The sequence below is a fragment of the Dromiciops gliroides genome, chromosome 2 (assembly GCF_019393635.1).
Source record: "Dromiciops gliroides isolate mDroGli1 chromosome 2, mDroGli1.pri, whole genome shotgun sequence".
Classification (NCBI taxonomy): Eukaryota; Metazoa; Chordata; class Mammalia; order Microbiotheria; family Microbiotheriidae; genus Dromiciops; species Dromiciops gliroides.
In genome coordinates this window covers 656987333-657012620 of record NC_057862.1, presented here as the reverse complement: position 1 = coordinate 657012620, position 25288 = coordinate 656987333, and the positions used below count along the sequence as shown (strand labels likewise).

General features: G+C 48.4%; 2 protein-coding genes across 6 annotated transcripts in view; one reads left to right on the top strand and one right to left on the bottom strand.

Annotated features, from left to right (window-relative positions):
* The window catches only part of COG4 (component of oligomeric golgi complex 4), a 39465-nt gene that overhangs the window by 11029 nt on the left and 3148 nt on the right, over positions 1-25288 (top strand). Inside the window, exons 6-21 of one of the 5 annotated variants that reach the window (XR_006354745.1) lie at positions 1985-2090; positions 2730-2887; positions 3807-3865; positions 6032-6165; positions 7944-8062; positions 9240-9406; positions 10432-10597; positions 14073-14135; positions 17314-17430; positions 18610-18702; positions 19634-19717; positions 19832-19933; positions 20598-20726; positions 20959-21122; positions 21505-21563; positions 21601-21845. Coding sequence is in view for 4 of the 5 variants with exons in the window: in XM_043982648.1 (XP_043838583.1) it covers positions 1985-2090; positions 2730-2887; positions 3807-3865; positions 6032-6165; positions 7944-8062; positions 9240-9406; positions 10432-10597; positions 14073-14135; positions 17314-17430; positions 18610-18702; positions 19634-19717; positions 19832-19933; positions 20598-20726; positions 20959-21093 (1632 nt within the window). In the remaining variant the exon portion in view is untranslated. Of the gene's footprint in view, positions 1-1984; positions 2091-2729; positions 2888-3806; positions 3866-6031; positions 6166-7943; positions 8063-9239; positions 9407-10431; positions 10598-14072; positions 14136-17313; positions 17431-18609; positions 18703-19633; positions 19718-19831; positions 19934-20597; positions 20727-20958; positions 21846-25288 lie in introns of those variants that run through there. The other 4 variants (XM_043982648.1, XM_043982647.1, XM_043982649.1 and 1 more) reach the window with 4 other exon arrangements.
* FCSK (fucose kinase) overlaps positions 21837-25288 on the bottom strand; it is a 36388-nt gene continuing 32936 nt past the window's right edge. The window contains 5 exon segments of the mRNA XM_043981228.1: positions 21837-23052; positions 23236-23459; positions 24078-24177; positions 24343-24530; positions 25033-25152. Coding sequence (XP_043837163.1) covers positions 22966-23052; positions 23236-23459; positions 24078-24177; positions 24343-24530; positions 25033-25152 — 719 coding nt within the window. The 3' untranslated portion in view covers positions 21837-22965.

Below are 25288 nucleotides of genomic sequence, written 5' to 3'. Positions count from 1 at the left end.
CACACACACACACACACACACACACATTCGTGCACGCACGTGCGTGCACACCACATTTCGGGAAAGCAAACAGGTCCTGTGGCTTTTGGGTGGTAAACAAGGCAAAGTTTTCAAATATAGGAGAAATATCTCCCTCCCTTTCCCCCCTTCTTCCACCTCACTGATAAGAGATGAAGCAGAGCATACCAGATGTTCCAGAGGTAGTTTCTTAAGCCACCCAAGAAAGAGCACTGACTCTGGAATTAAAGGACCTGAATTTATATCCCACCTCTACCCTTTACTGCCTTTGTGACCTTGGGCTGATAATTTAAGTTTTCTGAGGCTCAGTTTCCTCATTTCTAAATTGCAGGGGTTGGACTAGATAAACCTACAAAGTTTATCTATAACCTTATAATTCTAGGTCTGTGATTCTATGATCCTGTGTAAATAATTACCAAGAATAGCCCTTCTTACCGGAAATTCTCCTTCGTGATCCTGGATTTGGTGCCAGCTGTGATTTAAGGAGTTTCTCCTGCCCCTGATCGGTTACAATACGTTTCCTAATATTAAAGATGCCCTGACTGGCTTGTTCATTCTTGAGTAGAATTAACAAGTTAGACTTAACAAGACAACTGATGCGTTTTGCCTGGCAGTAACTATAAGGCATCTTTTCAGAACATAGTAGAACTCAGAAAACTAATTAAAGGTTAAAATGAATGTCAGCTTAGAAGTAGGACAAAAGGCGAGGAGACACCACTTAGAGTTTCGGCAGCTCCAACTTTACGTATTAAGAGAAGCCATTGATGCTGAAAAACAGGAAATAGAAAAAAAGAGAAGATACTGGCTTTGAGTGTAACTCTTTCCTACAATAGGTTAGTTGTCATAAAGTAACTGCCACAGTGAGGAGGCCCAAAGGCATAGAAACTGTTTCAACAAACACTTGATTTCTTTGTGGAGCAGGGATAGGACAGCCAAATGCCGCGAGTTTAGAACACAAACTAATTAGGAAAGATTTGGGGGGTGGTTTGCAGAAGGTTAGAAGGCTCAGCATTTCATAAAGTAGTGAACAGCAGGAGAGGCAAAAACAAGTCTGCAGAACACTTGGCATAAGCCACATCATCCTAAGAGTATTCATAGGTAAAATTGGCAGGCAGCAAATAGGCATAAAATGGAAAAGATTTGTCAGCATTTCTATAATCTATTTTCATCATCACGGGTAGCAACACCACATTTGGAGAGGCACTGCAGATAGACGGTGAGTTGGGCCCAGAATCAAGTAGGAGGAAGAGAGCAGGATGAATTATATATAGGAAATTGTGTGGTGCTCCTAACAATCCCAGGCTGTTCTCCAGCAGAAAAATCCCCCTTTAATACCAATGTTCTCCCAGTGATACTGTCTGATGTATGAATATATACATGCCCTATATATGAGTCTTGGACCACCATAATCTTTGAAGTGTCAAAGTCATAAGTGACTCAGAGAGTGATGGAGAAGTGAATGATAGGTGCAAGTCATTTCAAAGAGGAACAAGACATATTGTCAGGGAAATAAAAGTCTGAGGAGGAGAGGAAGCGATGCAGTCCCATCAAATGGACATGCTGAGGGTTTCATTTGTACCCCAGATGAATAAAGGTCTAGGGAAAGGCCTCCACTGCATCACACAGAGGGAGAAAGCACGAAGGGACTGTGATCTGTGCTGCTAGAAGGAAGACCCACACGGACAGATCAATTGATACATGCATATGTACATGTGCACTCAAGCGGGCACAGAAAATGCTAACCTCTGTAAACTGATGATGAGGTGCTTCTGTGGTCTAGACTCTTCTTTCCCTTGAGTATTTTAAGCAATCCAGAATGTGGTAAAGGCATATATGTGCACTACATTGGCCATTGGAGAAATGGCCAGGGAGAACAGGAGTAGTAGTGCAGGCAAAGACCTGGCATCAGGCTGGTTACTGGCCCTAGCAAACTACCAGATTTATTTTGGATTTTGTTTTTCTTTAGGTAGCGAGCAAAGCAGAAGAAAACCTGCTTCTCGTGCTAGAGACAGACATGAGTGACAGAAGAGCAGCGGTCATTTTTGCAGATACCCTGACACTTCTCTTTGAAGGTAACCCTTTCTTTCCACCTTCCTGAAAAATTGGAGACATTCCTGTTGTCCTATTGAAGACCTGCATTTTGGGATTTCTTCTCTTCCCTCTTTGTTTTTCCAGTAGAACTACTCCTATTTTTAACCTAATCTGCATAACTTGCTCTGTGCCAAGCAGGAAGGAAGGAATTTATATATTGACTTTTTGAGAAAATTATTCCTTCCTGGTGTATAGTTTTTTATTTCCCATCAGTCAGGTCCTGGGGCCCATCTAATGTTTTGACCTTTTGTAATTAGTGAAAACGAATGCCGAGGCAATTTAATCCTGCGATAAATTATTAGAAGGAAAGTAGTAAAGCGCCAGCCCTGGATTCAGGAGGACCTGAGTTCAAATCCGGACTCAGACACTTGACACTTACTAGCTGTGTGACCCTGGGCAAGTCACTTAATCCCCATTGCCCTGCAAAAAAAAAAAAAGAAGGAAAGTAGTGTTGTTCAACAAAGAACTTTGACCAGGGAACCAGAACTGAGTTATTGCCGGGTTTGTAGACAAGTTCAACTTTGGGTGAAGAGTTCAGAGTTCCAGTGGACGAGAGGAAAACAGGCGTTGTTTTGGTCCTATGAGCTTATTAATCCAGTCTCTCGTTTTCTGTCACCCAGGAATTGCTCGGATTGTTGAGACGCACCAACCTATTGTGGAGACCTATTATGGTCCAGGCCGCCTCTACACCCTGATCAAACACCTGCAGCTGGAGTGTGACCGGCAGGTGGAGAAGGTGGTGGACAAATTTGTCAAACAGAGGGACTATCACCGACAGGTAAAGGGCAAGAGCCAAGCAAAGCACACTGAAGGGGTAGCTCATCCCCATCTGGGGCAGGCTTAGAGTTAACAGTGTGGTGGGGACAGAAGGAGAGCCCAGCACTTCTGTACAACTCTGGTAGAATTAAAACTTTTCACTTGTCTGTTGTGCCGAAATTTTGTTCCCTAGCTGAGGTCTGAGAAGGTAAGACATGAAAAGTATTAAGTCATTAGTGTGGTCTCACTAGAGAATGACTTCTAGACCTGACTCTTAACTGTTATATGACTTGGGAAAGTCACCTGACCCTCATTCTCAAACAGAAAAAATGCCCCTTGCCTAAGCTGCCTCTCAAGGTTCTTGAAATAAGATCATATATACAGAGGCACCATGCAGATGCTATGGATGATAGCACAGATCCTGTCAAAAACCACCCTCTCATTTGGGAGCGACTATGATGGAAGGTCATGGAAATGGTTCCATTTATGCCAGAATTTGCTGTGAGCAGCACCTGGAGCAGAGAATCCTGGACTTTGGGATTCACCACTCAAATCAGTTGCTGGTCCAGCTGTCATTTTGAGAGTAAGATTTATCTGAGAGGGGGCGCAGCTAGGTGGCGCAGTGGATAAAGCACCGGCCCTGGATTCAGGAGCTCCTGAGTTCAAATCCGGCCTCAGACACTTGACACTTACTAGCTGTGTGACCCTGGGCAAGTCACTTAATCTCCATTGCCCTGCAAAAAAAAAAAAAAAGATTTATCCGAGAATTCATGGATATTGCCAAGAGCCACAATTAGCCAGCTTGTTGGTTATTTCAGAAAGGAAGAGAAAGGCGGGCAGACAGGGTTTACCCAAGGAGTGGCATGATGAAGACTCCCGTTAAGAGGTAGCCTGGTGGGAGCTGGGTAATGGTGGCTTCACCTCTCTCCTTGTGATTGTAGTTCCAGCTTGTCCAGAATAGCATGATGAGGAGTTCAGCAGCAGAGAAGATTGAAGCAAGGTAACAAACCTCACCTTCTTTAACCTGCAGGAACTGTAGCAGGCAGCAGGAAGATACAAAACCTTTTCCAGGACAATTCGATCTTTCTCTTTTCAAAGCCATCTTTTAGAAGTGTTTCGGGGACAGCTAGGTGGCGCAATGGATAAGGCGCCAGCCCTGGATTCAGGAGGACCTGAGTTCAAATTCGGCTTCAGACACTTGGCACCTACTAGCTGTGTGACCCTGGGCAAGTCACTTAACCCCAATTGCCTCGCCAAAAAAAAAAGTGTTTCTTATTCTTAGTATTGTTGTTGTTTTATGCATATGGAGTTATTTTTCATAGTGAAGGTGAGCATAATATTTCTCTCTTCATGTCTTCTTCCAAATGTAGCATATTAATCTCTTCCTGTTGAGCTATACTTATTTGAATTCTTGAGATTATACAATATATCCTTGTTTTTTATTTATTTGAACATACATTTTAATAGAAAAATTATTTGCTATATTTTTTTTTCATGAGATGCCACTTTTATCAGTGTGAGGGAAACCTTTTTCTACTTTCTAAGTCGCATTTGGAAGAGAAAAGGTTAGCTATGAAATGTCAGGGATTATTGGCATGTAGCAAATGAAAATTTCTCAGTTTCCTGATGCCCTCTGTTCTGATTTGCTGTCACTGAAAGTTGGGGCCTGGGAACTCTGTGGAAGGCACTGGAAGTGTAGGGGGATGTGTATGGGAAACAGGTTTTTCATGGTATATGAAAAAGATGGGATTCTTCTGCTGCCTTGTGGCTTAGAATCATAGGCTGTTGGGATAGAAGGGGCTTTAAAGATCATCTGATTCAGCCCCTTCATTTAACAAGGCAAGAACTAAAGCCTGTGGAGGTTTAGCAGTCTGCCCCCTGAAACAAAACTGAGTATGGAGGATGGGGGGGCCTAGGGTGGTAGGGAAACTAGTCCAGACTTTAGGTGTCGTCAGTGCAGGGAACTCCTGGTGTGCAGACAACCTCCCCTGATGTAGACCAGCAACTCATCTGTGCATTACAGTCTTAGATGAATAAAAAAGGCATTTATTAATAAATTAGAGAATTTCCCGAGGCACTGAAAGGTTAAAGGATAGTCACGTGTTTCATTTGTATCAGAGATAGAACCTGAGCCCCTGTCTTCCTTGCTTCAAAACCAGTCCTCCACTCACTGTATCAGAAGTGCCTGCATGAAGCCCTCACACTCCTGGAAGCCCCAGATGAAAACATAATTGGGAAATATGGAACAAAACTTAAAGAAATACAGCAGAACATAGATAATGTTAAGATATGATTTTCTAAGTCCATATGTGGCCCATGCTGCCTCTCCTCCTACACAGCACAAATTTCACTTTAATGTTCAATGTACTCCTGAAGGGAGGTATGCAAGAAATGTAGCTATACTGTCAAAGAGCTCTGCTTTTTTGAAAATGGGGAAAAGACGTTTGCCAGGTGAGCAAAGGCCTCCCTAATCATGCTACCCCTTATAGCTGTGGTTTATCCCTAAGGCCAAGACACTTGATGATGCTCCCTTGAGAAGCCCAACAAAATCCTGCCTAGTAGAGGGGAGGTAAGCTAAGGTGCCTCAGGTTCTACAAGCTTGGAAGTCTTCTGTTTGAGACCTGCTGGTTCAGGCAGAAAGCACTGAACTGAGTCAGGAGGCCTGAGTTCTCCCTGCCTTTGGCTCTGCCACTGTCAAACCGTCATCTTCTATGAGTCACTCTGACCCCTCTGTCCCTCCTGGCCTGTGCTGTGTCCCTCCCATGGTCCTGGGGAGCATCAGAGGAGATAATGGGGCAGGGAAAGATCTGTACAAATGCAAAGTGGCCTGACATAGTATCTCCTGCCATACAATTTAGAACCCAAACAAGCCAAGTCTAGATTGATTTCAAGACAATAACAGTTGAGGTCATTTTTTTTGTCTCAATGACTTAAGTAAAGGTGATTTGTCTGGTTCTGCTAAGTGCCCTATTGGGATCCGAGGCTGTTGGGGCCGGGAACCCTGCAGATAGATTATAGTTGATTGTTGCCCCACCAGAGGTTCCTGTGAGAGGTAGCAGCTGTCTGACCCATTCCTGGCTCTAGGGGCCCTGTGCAGGGTTGGGGTCAGGCTATATTTTTCTCTCTTGTTTGTCCTGCTGCCATCACGTTTGCCCCTGCTTCCCAGGGAACTGGATCCTATTCTGACAGAGGTCACCTTGATGAATGCACGCAGTGAGCTCTACCTGCGCTTCCTCAAAAAAAGGATCAGCTCTGATTTTGAGGTGGGCGACTCCATGGCCTCAGAAGAAGTAAAGCAAGGTAAGACTCCCTGAGATGGCTGGGCAATGCCTCTGATCCAGGCCCTGTGCTTTACAGGGGAGGAAACTCAGGCTTCCAGAAGTCACAAGGTTGGCCCAAGGGCACAGAGGGAGTGAGCAGAGGAACCAGAATGTATGAGTCTGATATCTTTTACCCCATATCACACTCTATGCATCAGTGTCTTGACTAAAGGTGTAGATGACATGCCTATCAGATTTGTAGGCTGGGAGGATTGAAGCTGGAAGGGACTCCAGAGGAAAGAAGATTCAAAAATATATTGACAGGGGGGCAGCTGGGTGGCGCAGTGGATAGAGCCCCAGCCCTGGAGTCAGGAGGACCTGAGTTCAAATCTGGGCTCAGACACTTGACACTTACTAGCTGTGTGACCCTGGGCAAGTCACTTAACCCCCATTGCCCCGCAAAAAAAAAGCACTATTGAAATGTGAGATCTATCATTGTAATGGTTGCCTCAAATCGTCCAGTAGCTTTGTTTTCCTGCTCTGGCCAATGGTGTGGATCTGCAGGTTTTTCTTAGAGGAAAATGCTCCCTTTGCCCCTCCTTGGAAGGCCTATAGCTACTCCTTTGGCTCCCATTACTAAGTGGGGAGGGATCACTGGCAGGGTCTTAGAGGCCCTTGTGCCTTTCAGAATCAGAGTAGAAACTGGGCCTGTTAGTTTCCAAATAGCAGTTAGTCCACAGTCCTTGGCTACGTCCCCAGCTTTAATCATTGGGTGTTGGTTCTTCTCTTACTTTGGGGGGATTCTGGGAGGACTAGCATCTCCAATGTGAGGACTCGAACCCTTTTCAGGGCTCTCCTTACAACTCTTCAGTCTTTGGTGTCCCCCGGTTCTCACCTCTAGCTCCAAGAAGCTGTAACTGCAGGGGCAGCCACGCCCTGTGAAATTATCTTGGGAGACAGGCTAATCCAGGTTGAGGGTGACCCTTCATACCCCTCAGTGAGCAAGGGGCATGTCTACCCCAAGCATGTGAAGACTTTTCCTGGTAGAACGTGCGGATGAAAACAGTTTGTTCCAGAGGCCATGAAGGCATTTGAAGCAGGCACTGTGAAGTTCTCAGCCATCAAAGAGGCCATGGGTATCCACTGAGTCCTGGGCCATCCCCAGTCATCCTGACTTTTGTCCTGCCATTGGACTTCAGTGACTCTGGAAGAGAGAGTGAGGCTGAGGACTCTGTGCAAGTCCAATTCACCCACGATGTCATTGGTCCTCTTGGAAAAGGAAGGACAGGCATCTTCTGTACAGTCTTTTTCCTAGAGAGCCCCAGGGTTTCTTCTGATTTGAAGTTTTAGAAAATTAGTGCAGCTAAAAGGTGGAAGCTGCCCTGTCAGCCATAGAAAGGCGATCAATCGTGTTCCCCCTTTCTCCCCTCACTTTTCTTTCTCTCCCTACTACTCTTCAGTCTTCCGTCTCTCACCATTATGCTCCATCCTGCAGTGCAGGGAGCCTGTCTCTGCCGGTCTCCATGTCCCATTCTTTCTCAGGTTTTATATATAAATGATGAGCAAGCTAACCAGGAAGAGAACGACTTGAGCACACTAAGCCAGAATGCTCACCATGCAAGTTAGGGCGCATCCTCAAGCGTGGGGCCTGGCCAAGCCTGAGTGGGAATCCAATCAAATGCCGGGTGGCATTTCAGTACAGCCCCCTTCACCAGCTGAAAAGTTTGGGAAGAGGGGGGATTTTCTTTGTTTCTTTTTGCAATGGCAAAGCCCCCAAACCTTTTTTATTTATCGTGGCCTTACTGATTGTCTCCGTAGAGCATCGGAAGCGCCTGGATAAACTCCTCAACAACTGTCTCTTAAGCTGTACCATGCAGGAGCTGATCGGCTCTTATATCACCATGGAAGAGTATTTCATGCGGGAGACTGTCAACAAGGTAGGCCACGGTGCCGTAACAAGCTCGCCCTCCCTTTCTGCGCAGCCAAGACCAAAGCAATCATCGGGCGGCTGTGGAAGCATGCTGCACATGCCTGGGAGTCGGTGTCCCCACCATACGCATGTTCCTCTAGCTTATAGGAAAGGGGCAGACCTAAGGGTTTCATTGGTATCAGAAATTCCTGTTGGGGAAATCCAGATCAGCCCTCATTCCATAACTTTATAGTTGTATCAAGTTGTCTTAAACATGACCGATTGTGCAGAGGATCAGCTTAAATGACCCCTTGGTCATTGTCTGGATGAGGGAGGACAGAAGGAGAGAAGAGCCCCACGTGTCCTACTGGCTAGAACGGAATTGTCTCCTCGCCTCAAATCTCTTCCCCTTCCCGTGCACCCTCCAAACAGCGGCCACAGTGGTTTCCCTTAAGTGCAGCTCTATTATGTCGGTTCCCAATCAGTAAATGCCCATTGCTTCTAGAATCAAATTTAGACTCCTGTGTTTAGGTTTTTAAAGGCCTTCACAGCCTGGCCTCCACCAGTCTCATTCTATAGCACTCCCTCCCACATTCTAGAATTGAGCCAAATTGGCTGCATCTCTGTTCCTCACACACAATACTCCATATCCCATATGTGCCTTTGCACCAGCTGTCCCTCATGCCTGGGCAGTACTCCCTCTTTTCCTTCACAATGCAGGTCAGGTACTCCCTTCTACCTAAATTTTCCTAATCTCTCCAAATTATACCATCCACCTTTCTCTACCTCATATATATGTGTACACATATACACATACATGCATGCATGTGTGCATACATGTGTGTTGTCTCCCCTGAATGCAAGCTCCTTAAGAGTAGGAATTGTTTCATAGCAGGCACTGGCATATAGTAGGTACTTAATAAATGCCCATTGATTGGTTGGTGTTTGTTGGTAGAAAAATCTATAGTGTGCTGTGAGACCCCAGTTATAGTCAGAAGCACGATTAGTTTCCTGGTATGTTAATAAATGTAAAAATGACTAAATCTGAGAGGGAAAGATGTAGGCTAGGCCCAGGGCCCGAGTGTCCAGGCCCGGGTAGCACAGAAGACCTTGAACAAGCCATAGAGAAGAGTCACAGTTCATTGTGGTCGTCAGGCTCTGTTGGTTCCTAACGAGTCCTTTCACCTTGATCCCTTGCTTTTTAGGCAGTAGCTCTGGATACCTATGAGAAGGGCCAGCTGACTTCCAGCATGGTAGATGATGTGTTCTACATTGTCAAAAAGTGCATTGGCCGGGCCTTGTCCAGCTCTAGCATTGACTGCCTCTGTGCCATGATCAACCTCTCCACCACAGAGCTGGAATCAGATTTCAGGTATCGTCAGACTCCTTGGGGGGATGGTGGGCTCTTCTGAGACAAAGGGTAGCTCACGAGGCCTAGAGGGCAGGCCTAGCACATGGGCCAGCGTGTCCTTTTTGTGTGCCTAAGCCATCATTTTGGATGTGGATCTTGTCAAGATCTAAGTTCTTGGTTTATTCCTGATCCATTCCCCTTCTTCGTTTTTTCAAATGCCTTCAGTTCAGTTCTGCAGTGTGACTGGAAGGCCAGGGAGCCCTTGACCACAGGCCTGTCTTTGGCACTGGATGGCTCATGAGCAGCCTTATGTCCTTAAGTCAGCACTGTGTGACGGGGCACTCCAAGCAGGGGAGAGAAGAGAATAGTGCTTCCAACTGAAGGCACAACCTCAAACATCACTTAGGAGAACTCTCGTTCCAGGAAGTCAGCTAGCAAGAGAAGAAGGGCTGGGAAAGACCGGCCATTCTCTGTCATGGCCGCCCCTGCCATCTCTTCTGTCTCTGGGAAGAGATTTGTACCACTAACTCCCAGGAGTGCTCATACAAACAGTCAGAACCAGGAGACTGGCTGTTGGGGGCAGAGGACACAGGGAAAGGGATGGCCACAGCAAGATGTTAGGACTAGCAGGGAGGGTCCTTCAACAGGAGCAGCTCAGTGGCTGGTCATTGGGCAAGGCCAAGCTCGGGGTAGCCAGGCTGCTGGGAACCAGCAGGGAGGCTGGGCAGACATTGAGGACCAGACGGCTGAGGAGCTGTTTCAGAGAGGGCTTGGTCTCCTTTGACACCTTTTCCCCTTATTTGGTGCCTTAGATTGGGCCTTTGCTCTCCCTTGGCCATTACAGATCAGTAACTATTCTGTGACTTAAGGGCCAAGCTCGCAGGAGACAGACCTGAGTTGGTACTGGATGCCTCTGCATCTGTGGGAGAGAAGTTCTCAGTGTGGTCAGGGACATCAAGAGCAGGGGAGGGGAGGAAGGGGCACTCCCTTGGTGCCACGGGCCCCTCGCTCCCTGCTCTGACCCCATGTACCCTTCTGCCCACCAGGGAAGTTCTGTGTAACAAGCTGCGGATGGGTTTCCCAGCCACCACTTTCCAAGACTTCCAGCGCGGGGTGACGAGTGCAGTGAACATCATGCACAGCAGCCTCCAGCAGGGCAAGTTTGATACCAAAGGCATTGAGAGCACAGATGAGGCCAAGCTGTCCTTCCTGGTGGGTGTGACTCCTTGGGGTTGGTTCAGAGTAGACAGGGTAGAAGGGAAATAAAGCCAGATGACCCCTAGCAAAAGAAATGTTGTTTGGAGAGGCTGAAAGCCAAGACTTTGTTCTTATAAAATTCTGCAAAATGACATGGAGGAATCTTCCTTCTAAGGCTACATCCCGCAGCCTCCCCCAAGGTTCTTAGAGCCTCCCTTACCCACAAACATGTCCTCAAATTGCCGGGACCGTGACAGTAGAGCCTTTACTTGGCAGTGTTTTCTCTCTGAATGCTGAGCCCAGAGCTTCCTTCTGAACTCTTCAGGGGGCCTGTGAACAGTCTCCACCTCCCCTCAGCCCACAGAAACTAAGTGTGCCACCTGTGCCAAGACACCCGGCCAGATCTCTGCTAGGAGAGCCTAGCACAGTGGGCATGCTCTCAAATCCCTTTGGACGTAACAGCACTGTTTCTAGAACACCCTATTAAAACAGTAGCCTCAGTGGCAAAGGTGGCATTTTAGAAAGGGATTTATATAAAGTAACTGCTGACCTGCAGCTGAAAAAAGAACCAGAGTCCTAATTCCTCACTCAACTCACTGAGCCCTTTCTCTGAGTCCATGTTAAGCTGGCATGGCCCATCTGTTAGCAGAACTTTCCTTTCTGGAGGTGCCTGCATGTGTAAAGCGTATGCTGTAGCGTACATATGTGGTCAGAAGCTGGCTTACACTTCAGCTTCAGGGCCCCCCTATCTTTGCACAAAGGCTTAATGAGACAGAAGCCAGAAGACAAGCAAATGAGGAAGATCGAGGCCATTTGTTTTATTGTGTTAAATGCTTAGTGACAGGCCTCCACTTATCCTGAAGCTAAATACTTAAACTGTCTTCTCTCCCACTGCAGCTCTCCATTTTTCTTGTCTCCTTGTCTCATTTGGCTGTCAAGATGAAATCCCGCAATTGTCCTGACATATCATTCATTGTGAGCAAAGTGATAATAAGCCCAGTGAGTGGACCCTTAGCAGGGATTCTCACTGCAAAAGAAATTTTGAAGTCAAGATCATATGAACACAATTCCATTCCTCCTTCATAGCAAGTTCAAAAAAAAAATTAATAGCATTTAAAACGGGAATTTATCCATATTTTCCCAGATTATTTGCAGCCATTTAAAAAAACTGAATGATTTTAGGGGAAATTTTTTTTTAATTATAAATTTTTTTTTTTTTTTTGCAGGGCAATGGGGGTTAAGTGACTTGCCCAGAGTCACACAGCCAGTAAGTGTCAAGTGTCTGAGGCCGGATTTGAACTCAGGAACTCCTGAATCCAGGGCCGGTGCTTTATCCACTGCGCCACCTAGCCGCCCCCTAAATTATAAATTTAATAACCATCAACAAAAAAAAATTGTATAAACATATAAAACAAGGGGCAAAATCTTACCCAAAGGGGGCAACTAGGTGGCTCAGTGGATAAAGCACCAGCCCTGGAGTCAGGAGTACCTGAGTTCAAATACGGCCTCGGACACTTAACACTTACTAGCTGTGTGACCCTAGGCAAGTCACTTAACCCCAATTGTCTCACTAAAAAAATAAAAAATAAGAGAGAACCAAAATTATTAACAAGCAAATAAGATGCTTTGTGTGTCCCTCCCAGCCCTGTCCAAAATCCACTACCTTTGGCACTGTTTTCTCTTTTTTCCCCTTTCTTTTTTATCTTTTAAAAATGTAATTGTAATCATTGCATACACTGTTCTGATTCTGCATCATTCCACAAAGATTTTCTTCCATCTTTCCTCATATGTTTCATATTTATTGTTTTCATGACACCATCGTGTTCCATTGTATTAGTCTGCTGTAGTTTATCAAGCCTTTCTCTAATTGTTAGAAAATGTCCTCTTGGAAACAGAGGAAACAGACTAGATAGGTAGATCTTTTCTATTTATATAATGTTGGGGGGACAGGGAATAGAGCCCTGACAGGGGAGTCACTGTGCAAAAGCTTTGATGAGTTTTGTGGCTCTTATAGACAAACCGTTCTCCAAAATGTTTGTACCAGTCTGCAGTCCCACTGACAGGCTCCCTTGGGCACATAACCCTGAATGTGTTTCCCTGTCCTGAAGAATTCTTGTGCTTGTTTTCCTTCAGTCATCATGACCGACGTCCCCTAGGAGGTCCCAGCCTGCCTATCAGTGTTCCCCCAAGGGGGCCTCAGGAATCACAGAAGGTGATTCACCCGTCCCCCGCACCAAGCATGAGGATTCACGTAGTCCGAGCAGTGCCAGAGGTCTGGGTCATCAAAGTTGGTTTTCATTTTTGACAGACAGGAACAAGGAGGTCCTGTGGGAAAGGCTTCTGGGTGTCCCTTTCCCTCTGCTGCTCAGACCTGGGATCCCCCTTGAGCTGCCCCAAGCCTCCTCCATCTCACGATCCTGCTTCAGGCCTTTCAGGCTTCCCTTCCCAGTCCCTTTTCTTCCCCTTATTCCTCTTGTCTCAATCCATCCTGTCTAGTCACCAGCTTAATCTTCTTAAAGTATAACTCCAGTCTTATCATTCTGACTCAAACACATTCAGAATCACCTCAGACCATGTTCATGTCGCTCTGCCATCCAGCCACGACTCGTATTTCCAGCCTCAGCTCTCCCTGCTCCCCTGACCATGCCACCATCGCACCAGCCCCCCTCCACACACCTTGTGCTCATCGGATCCTCCTCTCCCTGTGTGCATGCTCTTTCTCTGCGGGGGATGCCCTGACTTCTCCCTCCATCCAACATCATCCTAGCCTTCCTTCAAGGGGCTGCCCAGCTGGCCTCTTTTTCTGTGGAGCCTTACCTGGGCCACCCTACCTAAAAGTGATCTCCTCCTCTGAATCCCTATAGAAGTTTGTACCTTTTTGCATCATTTTACCACCTACTGACTTCCTGTTGGGCTTCCCTTGGCTCTCATCTTCAAAATGAAAACTTCTTCCTGGTGCTATGGTGATTTGTACCCAAGCCGTGTCTGTCTCCCATGTGGATGGTGAACTTCAGGAGGACAAGAGTGGTGTCTTAGTGATCCTTTTGGTCCCTTCTAGGGTCCTGTATTAGCCCTTGTGTGTAGTGGGTAGTCATTAGGTCTCAAATGATGGAATGGAGCAACAAAAACCCTGAACCAGGATGGGTGGCCTGGACCTCCAGGGCTTACCCAGCCCGTTTGCATCCCGGCTAGTTTGTAAAGACACGGTTAAACATCATTCCTCAGAGATGGGAGCGTTTTGCCTTCGCTACACACTTTGCTATGAGAATGGAACTTATTTCCTGACTAACTTAGCTTTCTGGCACAAAGTTCCCCCGATGTAGGTGAGGCAAATAACGGGATCTTCTTAGTCTTATTCTAAATTCTCATTTGTTGCACCAAGGAGACGTCTTCCCTGCCACTTATAATTTGTAGGCTGCCCATTCCTGGGGTAAAGTGAGATGTGTTCCCTGATACCCAGGTAGTTGTGCTCATCTTCTTCACTTTCCAGGTGACCTTGAACAATGTGGAAGTCTGTAGTGAGAACATCTCCACTCTGAAGACCACCCTGCAGGTATGTTGGAATTGCCAACTTTCAATAACTGATGCTACCATGTTAGGGACTGACTTTCTCTGGCACCAAGCAGGCTGCGAGGTTCATTGGTGAGGAAGATTTTCTATTAATGATGGCTGATAATCACAGGATCGTAGATTCAGAGCTGAAAGGGATCTTAAACGTCATCAAATCCAACCCTTTCATTTTGTTGGTGAAGAAATTGAGGATGGGGTCGGTAAGTGACTTGTCCAGGGTCATCCAGCCAGCGAATGCTCCAACCCCCCATTCTGTCTGCCACACCATGCTTCTTTTCACCAAACCCTGTAAAAAACTGGTGGCTGGGGCAGCTAGGTGGCGCAGTGGATAGAGTACCGGCCCTGGATTCAGGAGGACCTGAGTTCAAATCCAGCCTCAGACACTTGACACTTACTAGTTGTGTGACCCTGGGCAAGTCACTTAATCCCCATTGCTCCACACACACACACACAAAAACTGGTGGCTAACATTTTATTAGCCAGCCAAGTGTCATGTAGTGGTTGCTTTGTCAAGGATCAGTAAAGGAGAATCACCCAAACGACCTCATGCCCCTGTCCTGAATGGAAAAACTTAGTGGTGTCTGGCATGAGGCTAATAAAAGGAAGGCTGCTTTGCAGCCCCGAGACAGTGCTGGACCAGGAAAAGACGGCGGCAAGTGATTCAATCTCCATGTCAGGCAGAGCAAGCCAGAGGGTATTGATAGACCGAGTCAGGAGGGCCTTGGGGCCCCTGAGAGGAAGCACAGAAAGGAGGCTTGGGTCTAGATTTAAAATCCATCACAAAGTACTGATTTAAGCACCTACTATGTGCCAAGCACTGTGCACCGGGCACTGGGTCTACAGAGACAAAAGTGAAGCAGTCGTTGTCCTCATTGTTAGCTTACAGTCTGACAGGGGAGACAGCCTAAATGTATACATAATATCTAAGTCAAAGGTGGTTTGCAGACTGCACTGACAGGAAGCTCTTGAGCTGAGTCTGAACAAAACCAAGGATTACCAGAAGGAGAATGAGGAGAGAGAGTCATCCAGGCCAGGGGGCTGGGGGAAGGGGGTGCAACCAGTGCAAAGGCACAGACACTGAGAGTCCTTTGTCCAGAAGAGAGATGCCCGGACCCCAGAGTCAGAGAGGAGAGTCATGTGCATGAAAGTCGGCAAAGTGGGGAGGCACCACGTGGAGAAGAGTTTTAAATACCCAACAGATTTCTGTTTCATCTTGAAGATAAGAGTTCATCACCACTAGAGTTTATCAAGTAGGGGCTGACACGCTCAGGCTTATGCTTTAGGAGTCCAGGTGAGAGATGACGCGGGACTGTATGAGGTGGTGGATGAATAAGTGGATAGGAGGGAGTCCAGGGAGCATGTGCTAGAGATGTCGTGGAGGTAAAAAATGGCACGTGGCCTAGCGCAGATGATGACTCATGGTTAACACCAAGGCTGCAAACCTGCCAGACCTGAGGGTGATGGTGCCCTCAGCACTAATCAGAAAGTTTGTTAGAGTGGAGGGCTTGGGGGGAGGATAATGAGTCAGAGAGAACTACCGGAGTTCTGGAATGTGGACCCGGAGCTTGGGAGAGACGCTAGAGCCGGATGTGCTGATCTGGGAGTCGTCATCTATGGGCAGCTCGTACGAGCTCATGGAAGCTAATCAGGTCACTGAGTGAAGGAGTGTAGAGACCCGAATAGGCTCAGGATCCAGCTGTGGGGGGAGAGCTACAGGGAGTGGGTGTGACCTGGATGACGAATCAGCAGAGGAGACTGGGAAGGAGCGGGCATAACAGTAGAAGGAGAGCCAGGGAGGAGAGGGTGCTCAGCGAAACAAAGTGTCACCTTGGCAGCTCTAACCCCAGCGCAATTTCAAAGACCTTTAATGGCTCCATTTTAGAACTCATCTGCTCTGTTCTAAGAATTCCTGGCTTTTCCTAGTATGTTGATGACAAACCCATTTAGGAAAGCATCTAAACTGCGATTTACAGGTTGGTTAGCCTGGTGCCACCAGAGAGAGGAGAAAATGAAAGAAGTTTCATGGCTAGAACCAGAACATAACGGAGTCTCCCAAAAGGCCCTTCAAAGGCTGAAGGCACAGAGTCCTGGTGCAGGAAGGTCCTCAGAGGTCATCTAGCCATAGGTCAGACTTGTGTTCAGAGCCTAAAGGGCTAGAGAGCGTCCTATCAGGCCCACTCCCTCAGCTTTACAAATGATGACAGAAGCCCAGAGGTGTGACGTGACTTATCCATGTCACGCAGTGGCAGAGGCAGGTCTGCTACCCCTTCCCTAGGGAATCAGCCAGTAAAAGGACTCTAGATTCATTTCCTGTCTGCAGACCAGTCACAGGACCCTCTGAACCTCACCAGGGATGATAATACTTAGACTGTGTATCTCACAGGGTTGTTGGGAATGTCTGGAAGTAAAATGCTTTGTAAATCTTAACTTATTAAGTAGTGAGGGCACCCTGGGACAGTAGGCCTGTCATGCAGCTCTCTACCCCCTCTCTATCATGCAGCCAAGACCAGAAGCTTTCAGCCCTGCTAGCACCAGATAGGAATACAAATGTGGCTTCTTTTCCTAGCACACTTTTTCTTCACTAAAGTACTGAGATCAATAGGCCCATTTCCCATTGTGAGAAATGGAGGCACTGAGGCCAGGAATGGTGGGGAGTGGGGAAAAGAAGAGGAAAGTCTCTTGGGTCCCATTTCAGTCCCTTTCTACCACATTCCATCCACTCCAAGAGCCACTGGGGAGGAGAGAAATGGTTGGTGCCACCCTCATCTGTCAGAGATGGGCCTTCTCTTTGCTTTTGCTTTTTAAATCATAAAAGTATTTTGTTATTTTCCAGTGATATTGTTTTTATAAGATTTCACGTTCTAAATTTTTCTCTCTCCCTTTCCTCCCCACTCCCCAAGACGGAAAGCAATCTGATATGGGTTATATATGTACAATTACATTAAACATGTTTCTTCATTAGTCATGTTGTGAAAGAAGAATTAGAACAAAAGGGAAAAACCTCAAGAAGCAAAACAAAGTAGAAACAGTATGGTTCAATCTGCATCCAGATTCCACAGTTCTTTTTTCTGGATGTGGAGAACATTTTCCATCATGCTTCTCTTTGCTTCTTACTTAAATATGTGCAATCTATAGTCTTTAAGCTTGTTTTTCTCTCCCAGAGTGACTGTACCAAGCTGTTCAGCCAAGGGATTGGAGGGGAGCAGGCCCAGGCCAAGTTTGATAGCTGCCTCTCTGATTTGGCTGCTGTATCCAACAAATTCCGAGATCTCCTACAGGTAAGTTCCTGGCCAGGCTTCATCACCCTCCGTACCAGAGCGGAAGGCTCCCATATGTTGCCTGGAACAAGCTGTTACTGGCAAACACTCAAACTCAGGTGCCTCATTCCACACAGCTTAGAAAAGAAGTCATGGTGGCAAGAGGTGCTATGCACAGCTCCTGATGGCTGTCCCCCATCCCTCCTCGTCTCCACCTGCTGGCTTCAAGTCCCAGCTACCATTTCACCTTCTACAATATGCCTTTCCCAGTCCCCCTTCATTCTAGTGCCTTCTCTGTTGATTATCCAGCACTTTATCCTGTTCACTGATGTTTGCATGTCAGCTCTCTATTAGACTATGAGCTCCTCAAGGGCAGGGACTGTCTTTTGCCCCTTTTGTATCCCTTGCACTTATCACAGTGCCTGGCACATAGTAGGTGCTTAGTAAATGTTGTTTGACTCACTGACTTATATGGTTCTTAATAGTTTGCAATACTTCTTTTGAGAATTGTGACCATTTCCTATCTATTCTAGATGTGTTGTTTTTGTTTGTCCAAAAGCTTTTTAATATCATATGATCAAAATCATTCTCTTTTGTAATTGCTTCTGTCCATTGTTTAGCTAAGAATGTATCTCATACCCATAGCTTTGAAAAGTATGATTTGCTTCTTTTCCAAATTTTTTATAGTGCTGAAAGATCTTTAATATTCAGGTTGTCTCCATTTTGAATTTGTTGGGGAATGTGTTGTGAGCTGTTCCCTCTTCCCACTTACTGTTCTTATTCTCTTGTGGGGAAAGGCTATTCCAGCTTGGCAGGAAAGGCACATGGCAGCAGGAAGCTCAGAAATGTCCATGTGGAACCAAAGCAGAAGCCCAGTCAGGCTTGCTGTTTGCCTAGTGCTTTGCCTCATCAGACATCCAGAAGTCTACAGCTTCTGTAAATGCGATACCTAGTTAGAGCACAGACAGGCTTAGAAATCCCACAAGCTTTCTGTGGTCCCCTTCATCGCCATTCCAGAGTCAGTGGAAGACGCTGGCCAGTCACCTACAGCAGAGCACTGTGTCCCCTGGATCATAGGCTTGTAATCCTGGAGAAGGAGGAAGAGCACGGGCAGCAGGGGGTGGGGGTGGGAGGGAGTGAAGGGAAACTCGCAGCCTTTATCTGTCAGATACATCTCACCCTGCCTTGTCCTCCACACAGGAAGGCCTGACAGAGCTGAACAGCACCGCCATCAAACCACAGGTGAAGCCCTGGATCAACATCTTCCTCTCTGTCTCCCACAACATTGAGGAGGTAATTCTGTACTGGGGACATAGCCATGATGACAGCAATAGCTTGCATTTAGATAGTGCCTGAAGCTTTACAGAGTACTTTACATTTTATCCTTACCACCCTGGGAGGGAGGTGCAGTTATTATCCCCATTTTTACAGGTGAGGAGACTGAGGCAGGCAACAGTTAAGCGATTTGCCCAGTCACCCAGACAGTAAGTTTCTGTGGCAGCAATTAAACGCATGTCTTCTGACGTCAGGTCCACCATGTGAGGACCCCTTCTCCCCAGGATTGGGTACTAGGACCAGACTGGAAAGTATTGGAGCTGTTAAACCACTAGGACCCGTTCATGGGGCTACTTTAATCACTGTTGGTCTGCTGGCAGCTTCTTCTGCCTGCCTCATGTTCTCACATCCCCTGTCACTCCTTAGAAAGCAAGCTAACTCCTCTGCATAGACAGAGTGCTCCTATGGAGGCTTTCATTAGCAGGGCCTGTCCGAAGGGAATTCTGCAGCGGATTGAACCTTCTAATTGCCTCGTCTCATCCCCTAGTTTATAAAAAGCGTTTGCTTTCCTCTTGACCTGTTCCTGATTTACAGGTACTGAAGTCAGTAGTTTTACTCCTATAACTCATGCTATAGGAAAGGAATAAAAGCATTTGGCGCCCCAGCATCTTATGTGGCCAAGTGCTCATGAACTCCGTAAGCCGGAGGAGCAGGAGCCAAGTTCAAAGCCACGCTGCAGGGAGGAGTTGTTTCTCAGCTGTTACCTAACTATGACGTTACCGTCCTTCTATCTGAGAGCGCAAACTCTTTGTTGACAGTGTAAGTCAGGGGGCAGGGCATGATGTTGGAGAGCCCTCGAGAGGATGATGGGCTAGCCATTGGAGCAGACTTCATTGTGTCCTATGGATTGCAGAAATGACATTGAGCTTCATTTCCTTCCCAACATTAGGAAGAATTCAATGACTACGAAGCCAATGACCCGTGGGTGCAACAGTTCATCCTTAACCTCGAGCAGCAAATGGCAGAGTTCAAGGTGAGCATCACGGGCCTCAGACTTTTAGCGCTGTTCCCTGCAGTGCTGTCTGAGGGGGTGGCCTCTGCCTGCAGGGCCTGGGGCCCCAAGCTGACGTCCATCCTCTGTGTCTAGGCTGGGCTCTCCCCTGTCATCTATGATAGCCTTACTGGCCTCATGACCAGCCTCATTGCAAATGAACTGGAGAAAGTGGTTCTGAAATCTTCCTTCAACAGGGTGAGTCCTTTTAGGCATGTGGTCCTAGAGACCTGCCTACCCGCTTCCCTCCCACCCCATCAGGGTGTGGTGCACCATGCAGGCCCATGGGGACCCCCCCCCCCCCCCGCCATAGCTGCATAGAAGGTTCCTTTTCCGGCTTTCTCCAGACTTTCCAAAGCCTGATGCCTGCCTATTTTCTAGCCCTGTCTTATCTTACTCTCCTCCTGGTCTTTTCTGCCTCAGCCAAACCAGACCACTCTGGCCTTCAGATGTGAAGCAGCCTCTCCTGCCATGCCGACTCCCCCTGATCCCCAGGCCTGGAATGCCCTCCTTCCTGTTTTGTCCTGCTTAATTCCTACCCATCCTTTAAAGTATAGCCTCAAATCACCTCCTCCATAAAACTTGTCCTAATTCCTCTGGTCCATAAAGAATGCCCCTCCTGAACCTCACACAGCTCTTTGTTTGGCATGTCCCTGATGTAATATTGTTTACTCCAGCTGTCTCTGCTGGGGTGTGCTCCATGAGCATAGGAGCTATCCCTAGGACTGTCTCTACAGACTGGCCCTCCTGCATGCCCAGGACCTTGGGGTGCTCCTGCATTTATTGGATGAGAGGAATAGAGAGATGTATAGAAAACCAGGCCTCCAACGTGAAAGGGCTTCCCTGGGCTTTTCTCTTGCAGCTGGGTGGCCTGCAGTTTGACAAGGAGCTGAGGTCCCTCGTTGCTTACCTCACCACAGTGACCACCTGGACCATCCGGGACAAGTTTGCCAGGCTTTCCCAGATGGCGACCATCCTCAATCTGGAAAGGGTGAGTGGAGGCTTTGGGACTGGCAAGAGCTCCCCTCGTTTGCCAGGGAAGGAACAGAAGGGACCTAGAGCCATCCTGAGTGGCAAGCACATCCCACTAGGGAATGCCATCCATATCCTGTAGAATCCTGTAGTAGCTAAGAACCACCCAGGGGCTGGTCCTTAGTAGCAACGACTGCCTGTGGGCACACTCCTTCTGCCTGCTGATTTGCTTCTCTGCCTCTCCACTCCAGGTGACAGAAATCCTAGATTATTGGGGTGCCAACTCAGGCCCACTCACATGGCGTCTTACTCCCGCTGAAGTGCGCCAGGTATTGGCCCTCCGCATTGATTTCCGCAGTGAAGATATTAAGAGGCTCCGCTTGTAGCTGGCAGAAGTCCGTCCGACTGCATGTTGGTGGGTTTTTTTGGGTTGGGTTTTTTTGGGGGTGGGGTGTTTCTCAGTGGTTGAGGCCCAGAGAAATGTCAGCCTAAAAGTTGCAGGCAGGCCTGACTCAGGCCATCTCTTTGTCATGGCAGTCATGCCTGGGGGCCCTGCCTCTTCCCTTTCTAGATACAAGTAAATGAGCCAGACTGGTATCTCTCTCTGCCTCCTAAGTTGGACCAAAGCCACAGACAACACTCCTTCCTTCCCCCTCCCACCCCATATACATTCCCTGCAGAGGAGAGAAAAACTGCAGCTTGGGCTAGAAGTGTGGTAAGGACATAGGCCGTTGTTGTGCTTTGGTGAGAACTGGCTCCAGCCCTGAGACACTACAGAAATCTCTGCTTCCCTTCAGGCAAGGGACTTCTGGGGCAGCTGGAGAACAAGAGATCCTCCGGAAATGGAGGAAATGGTGACTGTTCTATTGTATTTAATGATCGCGCTGAATAAAGACTGAGACTTGAAAACTGCAGGCATCTAGTTCCAGAGAATGGCCAAAGAGGGGCCGCTCGCGTCCTAGAGGGAGGACAGAACGCTCTAGCTCCCTGTGGCACATGGAGATGGGTGGGCACCGATCCCGCCGCCCACCCCAGCTCGCTGCGAGCCAGAGCCCTGCAGCCTCAGTGTCCCGCGATGAAACAGGCAGGTGGGGATCAGAACCAGTGGGAAAAAGCCTCCCAGGACCAATTCAAAAGTGATTGATTTATTGCTACTAAAAATCACAACCCGAAAGGCCTAGTTCTGGCAGCAGCCTGTGCACGTGTCCCTTGTGATCCCTTTGGAACGTATGACTCAACATTCATTTGTCCAAACCTGAATTTGCAGGGACTTTGTACGGTATCCTCTCCAGCTCAGGCCCCCGGCTAGAGAGTTGGGTGTGGGTGAAGATAGCATCTCACCGTACTCATTGTGGTTGGCATGAAAGCAGTCAGCCTCATAAACGCCCCAGCCTGCCCATCCCCAAAGTGACTGCAGTTTCATTCCCTGCCCCTTCCCTTGCTGGCTGAGGCGCTACAACATTAATAGTTCTGTGAGCCTTGGTGGGACAGAAGCCTGGCTTCCTCTGGTCTACCCTGCACCCAGTACACTTTCTACAGTTGGGCCAAGGTGTAGGGAAAACTAGAATTATATCCTAGAGAGTCCCTGAGGCAGAGTCGGCCCCCCTGGGGAAGGGGCACTGGAGAAGAGGGAAAGACAAGGCCAAGATTCCTAGGGCTACCTGGTGGGGGAAATGGAGTGTGTGAGGGGCCAAGTGGTTTAATTTCTGGGTCAGCAGGGGGTGGCTAGGCATTTACCCACTTTGTAGAAATGAATTTTGACAGAATTAGCAGCAGAACCTCGTGGAGGGCTAGCTGAGTCCTTGGAAACAAGATGGCTCATTCTTACCCAGAGAGGGGCCTCCCCTGAGTTCCACATTAGCTCCCCTTCCTCATAGTGTTCCATCTGAAAGTAGCATTTAGTCAGATCGATAGCATGGTGGGATCAGAGATTGGCTCACATTGGTCAGCTAGGTGGGCCCTGGGCCTCTGAGCCTTCAGGCCGTGGTGAAGGGAGGATGAGGTGAGGCCCTTCAGTCTCAGTATGGCCGAGAGCGAGGCTGTGCTGACGCCTGCTTCCCAGCCCTAGCTCCAGGAGGCCCTTCCTCAAAGAGGGGCCTTTCTTGTCATCTCAAGTCCCCAGAGAGAAACAAGAGAATCTTCCTCCTCTATGAGGAAAGCAACAAAGCCAGGGTTCACGGGGCACAAAGTGCAGGCTCTTCCCCTCCTGGCATTACAACCAAGTCTGGCTGGAGCAGGGCTTGGAAGTCCAGGATCCGTCAGGCGGAAGGGTCACTGTCCAGCAACTGCAGGCTGAAGCCCTGGGTGTCCACTTCCACCAAGTGGATGCTGCAGTTCTCTAAGCCCTAGGAGGGAAGCACAGCAAGTGAAAGAGGTTCTAGGGGATGGAGAGGCCCCAGCAGAAAAGGGCCCCCATCACCTGTCACTCCAGCTGGGTGACTGAGGGAAGCCTTGACCCCCAGCTAAGCCAGCAAGCCCCGCTCACTGCCTTTCCCCACTGCATGCCCCCACTCTGAGCCAGTGGGTACCTCTGTCTTGGCCAGCACTCTCTCTAGGACCTCCTTCTGCCGGGCCTCTTTAGTCAACAAGTAGAGGAAGCCGCCACCGCCGGCCCCTGCCAGGCTCTGGCCATACGCATAGGGCTTCAGGATGTCCATCATGCGCCGCACAGCCTGGGGCTCACAGCCAGGAGCCATGCACTTCTTCTGCCCCCAGTACCGAGTCAGACACTGGCCCAGAAGGGGCAGGCTCCCTGCAACAGGCACATGGTCAACATAAGTAGCCCTGGGCAGTCCCAAAATGTCTGTCTACTGCAGGAAGCAGTCCCCAGGGCCAACAATAACTATGAGAGGCCCAGAATCTCTTCTGAGTCTTCTTCTGCCACCTCCCCTCTCTAAGGGCATGGCAGCCCATGACTCCTGGTAGCAGCCCCTAAAAAGGTGCACAGGATGGGTTAAGGAAGTGGAAGGGTTGAGACTCAGTAGCTTGTCGACCAAGGGAAGACCAGCAGGGCTTGATTCAAGCTGAAGCCCAACTATAACTACACCCAGGGATCTATTCAGTCCTGTTTCTCTCAGCTCCTCCTACCCCTGCTTGCGATTCCCCCTTCCTGTGCCTAAGGAGCCTTTTGGGTGGTTGGCACATTGAGCCTCAGCCATCAGACTGGCCTGCCTGGGGAAATGTGAATGACAGTGATGGTGGCCAACATGTCACCCCCTGACAGTCTCCTTAGTCCCGCTGAAGTTTGGTCAGTTGGGCAAAGGTTGTTGGGTACCCCCCTGCCCCCGCTGAGACCAATGGGTCAGATGCCTTTCCAAGAGCTCCCGTGACCTTCCTCGAGTGAGGCACCCATTCCTCAAAGAGAACTTACCTTGGCAGAAGGCCTGAGCACATTCCTCCGCATTTTCTATCAGAGCCTGGGCATTGTCCACTACAGCAGGCAGCCGGGCATACCAGTTCCTCAGTACATCCTACAACAGGTGATGGAGGCAAAAAAAGGAAAAGGAATGAGAAATGTCAGGTGTGGACACAGAGAACATGCTAACAGGCCCTAAATGAGGCATCATGCCACCATCCGTCCTTCTCAGCCCACTGAGGGGATCAGGGAGAAGTCGACAGACAGGGGAAGAACTTACCTGCAGCATGTTTCGTGCCAAGCGTGTCTTGCCTGTGTACACGAGGAGCAGGTGATCATTGAGGGTCTGTATGAAGTCTGTAGGCACCGAAATCTCCTCCACTTCCACCTTCAATGGCAGCTGAGCCCTCGATCGCCCTATCTTTATGCCGGGTACAAGGCCACCCACCTGGTCTTGCCAGCCACCTCCTGCAAGTCCCAAGGCCTTATCATTGGTGAAACATTTTGGATATTTCTCCCAAGCCTCATCACTGACTCCATATTGTCATCCTCTGACTCATCCATTCAATAAATATTAAGTGCCTACTATGTGCCAGGCACAGTGTGCTAAGTGCTAGGGATACGGGGCAGCTAGGTGGCACAGTGGATAGAGCACCGGCCCTGGAGTCAGGAGTACCTGAGTTCAAATCCGGCCTCAGACACTCAACACTTACTAGCTGCATGACCCTGGGCAAGTCACTTAACCCCAATTGACTCACCAAAAAGAAAAAAGTGCTAGGGATACAAAAAGAGGCAACCCCCCCCCAAAAAAAAACCAAAAACCAAACCTATGGCTAATACGGAAGCCTATTGCTTGCCTTCTCAGTGGGTGAGGGAGAAGCAGGAGGGAGGGATAGAATTTAGAACTCAACATTTTCCTTTTCCTGAGCTCCCATTCCCCAGCCCCTCTCCCTCCGTTCCCCCATCATACCTGTGGTAAGCATCTGCTCCAAATGTAGCACAGCGTGGATCAAGGCTTGAGTGCCCACTGCTCTCCCTGCTGCCCGATGCAAGGCTGCCAGCACTGCTCCTGCCAAGATGCTGCTTGTGCCTATGGTGTTAGGGGAAAGCAGCAGCTACCTTAGCACCTCACTGGGCAGAAGGGGCTAGAGCCAAGAAGAGACCAGAAGAGACACCAAAGGCCATGACCAAGAGCCTTGGGTGGAAGGGTGGACAGCTTAGGACCA